Source organism: Oculina patagonica, chromosome 4 (assembly GCF_052425735.1).
Source record: "Oculina patagonica isolate OP01 chromosome 4, crgOcupat, whole genome shotgun sequence".
Taxonomy (NCBI): Eukaryota; Metazoa; Cnidaria; class Anthozoa; order Scleractinia; family Oculinidae; genus Oculina; species Oculina patagonica.
Genome location: NC_135761.1, coordinates 32,030,776 through 32,039,241, shown reverse-complemented (window position 1 = coordinate 32,039,241; position 8,466 = coordinate 32,030,776). Strand labels below are relative to the sequence as shown.

General features: G+C 39.4%; 1 protein-coding gene across 1 annotated transcript; it reads left to right on the top strand.

Moving 5' to 3' along the window:
* Nucleotides 1-1,845: 1,845 nt before the first annotated feature.
* LOC144648329 (uncharacterized) lies at nucleotides 1,846-2,925 on the top strand. Its single transcript, XM_078507924.1, has one exon. It carries the CDS (start codon nucleotides 1,846-1,848, stop codon nucleotides 2,923-2,925), a length of 1,080 nt encoding a protein of 359 aa, XP_078364050.1.
* The last annotated feature ends 5,541 nt before the right edge of the window (nucleotides 2,926-8,466 follow it).

Sequence of the window (8,466 nt, the reverse complement as noted above, 5' to 3'; positions counted from 1 at the left end):
ATGTATCATTGGGTAACCAAAGTCGGCCACAGAGTAGCTTCCAACGCCCATGCAATGCCAACTTTTGTACTGGGCCGAACAGCCGTCTGTCCACTTGTGCATCATGATCACTTGGGGGGGGGGGGGGAGAACTCTCCATAATTCAGGACTCAGGTATATAAAAGGTGTATTAAAGGGGTACCATTTTAAAATAAAAGGTATACAAAAGGGGGGTACCTTTTCGGTTTAAATGGTATTTAAAAGGAAAAGGGGTTAGAGCTCGGACTGAGCCTCCTCATATAAACATTTGTTTAGTACTCCCCCATCCCCCTGCATTTCATTCCGGTTTGTCATGATAAAAATTAAAAAAATTGTGTAAAGCACGCCTTACGATATAGCGATCGTATGCAAGGCGATAGAAGTCTTTAGAAACTAGAGAAACCGAATGAAACACATTTGACAGTGGTAAATTGGACAAAATCAGTGAAATGATCTCTTCTGGTAGTCGCTCCATCTTTAAAAATGAATTCAGTCACATTGCGCATTTTTAAAGCAAAAACAGTACGAACAGCACTTTAGACACAATTACAATTATGGTAACATGTATTTCAAAATAGGCTGATTCATTTCTAACGGGGAAAATAACGCCAATAATCCCATTTTTTTACTCTTAAGAGCGAATTTTTCCCGTGACCGAGTGAGAGGTGGTACAAAATTTTAAACAAGCCTACCCTCAATTTTTTTTTCAGAGATACCTTATGGTGAGTCGATCAATGTGCTATGATTTTTTCTTTAAGAGCTATCTTTGTTTGGCAGAAAAAAAATAAAAACTATCACGCCCGCCGACTGCCATGAAATGATCGAATTTCATACCACGATTAAGAGCATAAGAATGATGCTGCTCACAAGCGCAAAATAAAGCAGACTTCTCTCGATTTTGTGTATTTGTTAAGGAGACATTTACAAATGATTTGAGTCTAAGAACAGTATTACAAAGATCGATTTGAATATTTAGAGCCTGTTTAAAAATTACAAAAATTTGACTGCTTAAAAATCTCATTTTGGGACATTTTTTCAAAGAACTCTTTTCCTGTGCGGTATAACTCAGAATCACTTAAGACTTGGCCTTTAATAAGTGGAAATGATGTTCTTTTTAATGGTATAAAAATCAGTCTTGGGCTTTTTATTGCTACGAAGAACTTCCCCTTTCAATTTGGACGAAATCACAACACCGACTTGTCAACAACCGCAAATAATCGAATAAGGCTCGAATTACGCTTTCCCTTCTCAAAGCCAAAATTCCGACAAAATCTTATTAGTAAACACCCTATTTGATCCAAAACTCAATATTTAGCTTACCTGGCGTAACAATTTGTTGAAGATTGCTTTGTACCCTACTTTTGTTTCAAATACGTTACCAGCACTCGAACGGTGTTTACCAAATCACAGTATTCAGAATTCCCGAGGATTTCAAATCAGCAATAACTTTGCCAGAAGGTCCTTGAAAAAAAAAACCCACCGCATTCAGGTCTTCACAGTTCCAACCACATTTAGTGAAAACGGCCACTTCATAGAAGAAACTCGCTTCACAGTTTAAAAACCGCTTTTTGGCCGTTGTTTTTGCAGAAGATCAACTAGACCGAAAATGGCGGCTTGACATCTGTCACGCAATGATATGTCACTTGAGGGGAGGTTACCCATTGAATTACTACGCACGCCACCGATGTGTGGAATGGGATCGAATTTTCGCTTTGCTGCCCCGCCCACTTTCGTTGACAAATTCCATAAATTCCTGAGGCCCTCGCCACGCCACGGCCAAGGGACTTTTTTGCGCCGTTTTCAAATCAACAAGAAAGTGCTTCTACGATGGCAGAAGGTTTACCCGAATTTAGCAAGCTTGGTAGATTTTACGATCGCGGGAGAGCCCTTCAGGTTGACTTGAAAAGAAAAATCATACAAGATATCGTTGAAGACGGCGGCGATTTTGTAACCGGCTTTTTCCCCGGAAGTTTTTCAGTCATAGCTGAGAGAAACAGAGTCAAATATGATACTGTCCGAAAAATCTGGAAAGACTTGGTAGATAACGGCAATGCGGGAATCACAGAAAGGCATACAGCTGGTGTAAAACACATTCAACAAGATGATGTTGACTTTATAAGATTTCTTAAGACCGACAGAGCTTCAATGACTATTGGTGAGCTGCATAAGCATATCAGCGAGCACTGCGATATTCCTGGAGGAACGTCAAATTCAGCAATACAGCGAGAGCTTCGAAACATGACCGACGGAAAGTGGACTTGGAAAAAGCTAACAAGACCCGTTGCCGAGAAATTTACCCCAGACAATCTTAATTACTGTCAAGATTATGTCAACTACATTTCCACGGTTGACCCCTATAAACTCAAATTCTTCGATGAATCCGGGATCAAGCTCCCAGATGTTGGTAGGCCCAACTATGGCCATTCGCTTTGTGGCACTCCGGCCGTTGAGATCGTGCGATATGCCAATTCTCCTAATGTTACCTTAAATCTTATGTGTGGTCTTGATGGCATTGTCTATGCCAACACAGTTGATGGTAACAGCAATTCATTTTCTTTTCTATCTTTCTTCGAAGAAGCATCTTCAGTTTATCTTCCCGATGGCAAGCCGGCGTACAGTTATGGCGATCATGTAATTATTGACAACGCGCCAATTCATCATCACCGGGCAGGACAGGCCCTTGGCGAATGGCTCGATGAAATTGGTTGCACAGCCGTCTATTTACCAACATATTCTCCTGAATTCAACCCTGCTGAAAATGTTTTCAACAAGCTTAAAACTATTCTGAGACGCTTCGAGTATAGAGAACTTTTGAAAGACAGTCTGCATGTGGCAGTGCACGAAGCGCTAAAAGAAATAACATCCCAAGATATGAGAGGCTTTTTCGCCTTCTGTGGTTACATTTAACATTACTCGTTCTAATTCTTGCATTGTAAGGCAAATTTAAATTGTTCCAAATGGGAAGCTTGACTTGATAAGCATTTCGTGACACTCGAGCGCAGGTTTTGGCACAAGGTTGCAAATAGAACAGACATGAATCAACATAATTATGTTCTTTATTTACTTTAGCACAACTTCAAGGATTTCCTTGTAATTTCAAAATTCCGAAGATCAAAGTAACACATTCCGTGAAATATTCAGTGTCAACTTAGTGATAGTTATTACAAACTTCATGTTACTTCACGCACTGAGTGTAAACATAAAAGTTTACCCGTCGCCAATCATGTACACAGCGCTGATGTACATCAATGTTCAATAACGTTGCGTTTGTAATTTTTTCACGCGTTCAATGCCAATTTATAACTATAAGAAACTTTAACATGTAATACTTAAACACAACAACAAAGATAACATTTAATATTTTGACAACAGAGAGCCGTGGGATTACAACGCGTAAGTAAACAGAATTCGGCTTTTACCTAAAATCCCACAGTTCAAATTCAAAGTCATCAAACAACAAATTGTTATCTGTAACAGACGGGTTTGTTCAATAGCTCAACGAACAATAAAGTTTTAAATAGAGTTACTGTTTAGTCACCGACCATTTTAGCTGCTTCAAACAATAAACTTAAACCATAATCGGAGTCCACATCTTTCTTTGAAGAGGAAGGAGGACAGGTTTTCAAACTTTCAGGAGGACAGGTTTTCAAACTTTCACTCAATCCTCTCTCGAGATGGCGTTCTTCCTCCTCCAAAGTTGTGGGTTCGTAAAGTAATAATTGTGAAGAGCAGGCATTGATAGGTGTTCCAGTAACCGGTGTAGAAGTAGGTTCTCCATAAAACAAACAACCGCTACTCTCGACACTCGCGCTCTTTCGGTTTGGCAGCACGCCGCTTCCAGGAAATACGATTCCCTTTTGTTCCCAAAGTTTTCGCACGGGGTTAATAGAATGATCAGTGTTTGCTTTTACTCGTGTGACAGAAAAGTTTTCGTCGTACTCCTTTAGAAGCTGTTGTATTTCACCTTTTGGCGGAACCTTGCCATTGCAAATCTTTTCAAGCTTTCTAATGTCTGTGTTTATAATCAACCACATGGGGACTCTGTCGCCGGTTGCTGTTTGTCGTAAATATTTCGCCTGATTACTGTTTATCAAGTCCGCTTGAACTTTCGCTGCGTACGTGTTGATACTAGAGGCAAAACTTTCTTTCTTGGTGGCAATATCCTCTTCCAATTTCTTTAGTTTTGTTTTCGCAGCTTTGAGTTCGGATTGAATAGTTTTATAATGTTTTTCTTCCTCTGGATGCCTTTTGATGTCCTTACAAATCGATGCCGACACACAAGCCGCGAACGAGCAAATTGTCTTATTATGTCCTGGCGTGTGGCAATTTGAGCAAAGTGGCTTTTTATTTGTAGTTAAGGGTTTACAGGACATGTCAAGTTCCAACAGCTCATTTTGTTTCTTTAACACGAAATCCTGTTGTTGCTTTTTTTCTTCTTCGAGCTTGTTGAAAAACTTTTGGGTCGGCGTTTCATATTTCCATTCAGCTGTGGTATCACAGAATTCTTCTTCTAAGCATCTCGATGTGGCTATTTTGTGCTTCTTTCTTTCAGGAACGCTTACCGCATTTGGAGATGTCGATGGCGACGACCGAAGACGTTTTTGCTGTGCCGTTTTCACCGTCTGCACCGTGGCGCCTTTCAATCCTGGACTGAACGCAATTTCGTTCACTCTAATTGTCACTCTCTTCAAGTTTTCTCTTTCTTCCTGTGCACTTTCTAACATATCGATGAAAGAGTCGATATCGTCTTCAGGCAGTTCAATCCAATTATTTCCATCATAATATTTCACGCTCACAGTGCTTCTTCTCAGGCTAGGAAATCGTTCTTGAATTCTTGTTAGCAGTGAAACCATAGTTAGACTTGCAACTTCTTCGCTTGATAAAAATAGTTTTATCCACTTGTCGCCTGGACCCATAACTTTAAACACGTATCTCTCCATGGTATGCAAAAAGCTGATTTATTTTCGCGATCAAGCGAGCGAAGGAGAGCAAGCAGTGACAAGCAGTCAGACGCACGCGGAAGACTGGCGAGCCTAAGGAATTTATGGAATTTGTCAACGAAAGTGGGCGGGGCAGCAAAGCGAAAATTCGGTCCCATTCCACACATCGGTGGCGCGCGTAGTAAATTTGATGGGCTATGTACTTTGAGAAATACCGTAAAACTTCGGTTATAATCCCTGGATTTATACAACTTCGTAAGTGGTTTTGGTGGGGCTTAATATAAACGTAATGATACATAAACGGGGTAATAAAAAGTCTAAAAACCCTTTCCAAAAAGTCACGGCATATGTAGATAAAATAAAAATAAAACACAATAAAGATACTTTAAAAAAAATTTATTAAACCTGAAACGGGGAAGGTCACTGAGTAACTGCTGCCGTTGTTGTTGCATTTTTAACGGAGTACTGCAGCTGTATTTTTGGTTGTTTTGTTTTTTCGAGGTAACTTTCATTTTTTTTTTTTATTTTGGGGAGGGGTTTTAACGTCAAGGTCTGGCACGGATTAAAGAAAGGGGTCACATATTTTTTGTTTTAACAAAGTGGAAACAGCATTTTTAAATATCAGAGATTCTATTTACAAATCAGAAAGGAAAAATAAATTGGATTAGGTGTAGCTCTTACAATATAATGAGCGTCGCGCCTAGTTTTCAAAGCAAACAAGAACTGATATTTTGTCGATTCGTGCTTTTAATGAGTAAAGAATTTTACAGAGTATAAAATGGAAATCAATTACTCTTTTCAAAGATTAGTTGGGGGATACTGCTTCCAAGATAAGCGAAGTCGAGCTTCGGAAAAAAAGTTCTGTTATACTCCCTCTGCGTTCATGTGATAAAGATATCTCGGCTCACAAACTGGCTGCGGGTGTTAATGATGTTGAGTCAGAAGAAGATAACATTTTAGCACGGCATCAATCTTCAATGTACCTTTGAATATTTCGGACATTACTATCTGCCCAGCTCATCGGTCCTCTCTGGGCAATGCTTGGAGTAGAGGCTCGCAACGGTGCCGCGTTCCCGCAGAATTATCGAGGCATGCCAAAGAAGGGAAATCACGCAAGTTTGACCGCGGAATCAACACCCGGGGGGACTGCTATATGAAACGGACGGGGATGCTCGTCAGACATTTTGAAAAGAACCCCTAAAAGAGAACAATCTGGGTGTGGCTCGAGCTTTTCTTGACCCCTAGACGACTCCAAAAAACTAAAAATAGAATTGCTATTTGTATATTTCTGCGTGAACGAGACCATTTTGGCTAAAAAATATTGCTATTTTTTCGCGGAAGACCCTAAGTGAGACCAAAAATCCAAAATTTACACCCCCGTCACTTCCATATGCGAGTCCCCCCGGGAATCAACAAAGCGCTTTCGAGAACGATCCTTCGACGTACGGGCAGTATTTGTCCCTGCTGGGTCTGGTAACGATTTTTGTTAATTTTCTATAGAAAGTACAGTCGAACCTCGGTTATCCAGATTTCCGATTGTCCGGAATTCCAATTTTTCATGAATATTATATTCAAGACCAAACTCTTTCAAAATTTAAATGCCACTTTCTTCCTCCAGAAACTATGTAATTATAATCGGAATCGTAAATTACCCAATAAACGAAGCTTCGAAGGATAGAAACTGTGACGCCTTGAGTGCGCTATGTTCATGAATGAGCGTTATCGTCATCGAATTCGAGCTAGAAGGGGTTTATTGTAAGTCAGTTCTCTGTTTGTATAATATTGTGGTTATATAAAGTGCAATATGATTAAGTTTAAAAAGGAGAAACCTAACACAGTGTGATTTGTTCTTTTTCTCTGTTTTAGTCTGATAAATTCTGGCAACGGTGGTGACGGATATATATAAAATCGAGCTTAGCGCCGTCTGATAACAAATGTCGATTATGTAACGTTTTCCTGACGTAATAATATGCTGAAACAAAAGCACCACATTCGAGTGAATGCTCGCCTGCGCGTATAATGGTATAATAATTTTAACAGGAATAAAAAGCCTGTACAAAATTACCGTACCGTTGGTGCTAGATGCAGTGCTTTTTTTCAAGTCTGTACACCTTGATTTTTTTGTATTGAATAAATAAAAGGGAAAATGGAGTTCAAAAAGCGGCTTTTTATGACCGAGTGAGAGGTTGCACATGTGGACGAACAAGAGAGCATGAGAAAACTTTTAAAACGTGAATTACCCGGGAGTCGACTGTATCTAAATGGCAGTTGAAAAAATGCAGACTTTGTAGGAAGCCCCCTGTACAGTACCCACCCACCCCCCGGGAGTTTGTGACTCATTGCGTGACAAATACAAGGGTTCATGAGCAATGACATGTAACCGTTCTTTGAATTTTACAACATCTCATTTGAGGCTTAAAACGTCGTTAAGTGAATATGTTCATCGTGTTATCAAGTCCCTTGTACGAATGGCTGTATGGAACCTGAAATGTGGTTAAAATTGTCAAGAAATACCATGTTTACGAGGGCTTTTGCTAATAGCGACTGATTGTATCATAAGCAACATAGCCGCTTGCCCGTGCAATTTGCCGACAAAAGAATGTCAAGAATGGGAAAAAACAATGTTTCACCACTGCTTTTGCAAGGTAAGAGTAAAATATTAATAAATAAACTCGTGTGTAGCTAAATGATAAGATTGTGTTCGAATTTTGGCTATATTAAGAGAAAGTGTACTGCGTAATTCGATTATTTGCTTTGTTTACATAAGTCACTGTCGAGCGATTTCTTCGAAGTAGGACGGTCTATTTCTTGGATAAAATCAAAAGCCCAGAGCAAATTTTTATATAATTAAAAAGTACATCATTTCTACTTATCTAAGCCAAAGTTTCAGGCGAATCCGAGTTATACCGCATAGGAAAAGTGCTTCGTGAAAAACGCCTCCAAAATGAAATCTGTAAACAATGAGAAAATAGTGATTTTTAAACGCCTGCCTGGATTTCATAGTTCAGTTGATTGTCCTTATTTTAGCCTCATAACATTCGTCAATGCCTCCTGTACAAATATACAAACTTGAGAAAGGTCATTTTCAATTAACGCTTTTGATGAGCTAAGTTCTTGTGACCATGTTCGTCGCTCTCGTTTCGGCCATTTTATGTCGCCGGGCACTCGTTACAGTGTCTGAATATTTTCTCGAAAATTAAAATAGATTTAAACGAAAAAAATACACCACGTTTATCGACTTACCATAAGGTATCTCTGAGCCAAAAATGAAGGTAGATGATTTTGGAAGTTTGTACCGCATTTTTTTGTTTTCACGCGGTCTACAAAAAAATTCGCTCTTAATAATTTTCTCCAACCTATTTTGTTTTCTTAAGTGGTTTAAAGAGTCATGATATCATTGTACATATTATTGACCTGAACTTGTGTATAACAAATAAACCTTCAGTTAGCTTATTTTATGTGTGGTGGTGACAGGCAATAGCGTGGCGTGGCGCGACACCTCCCCTAA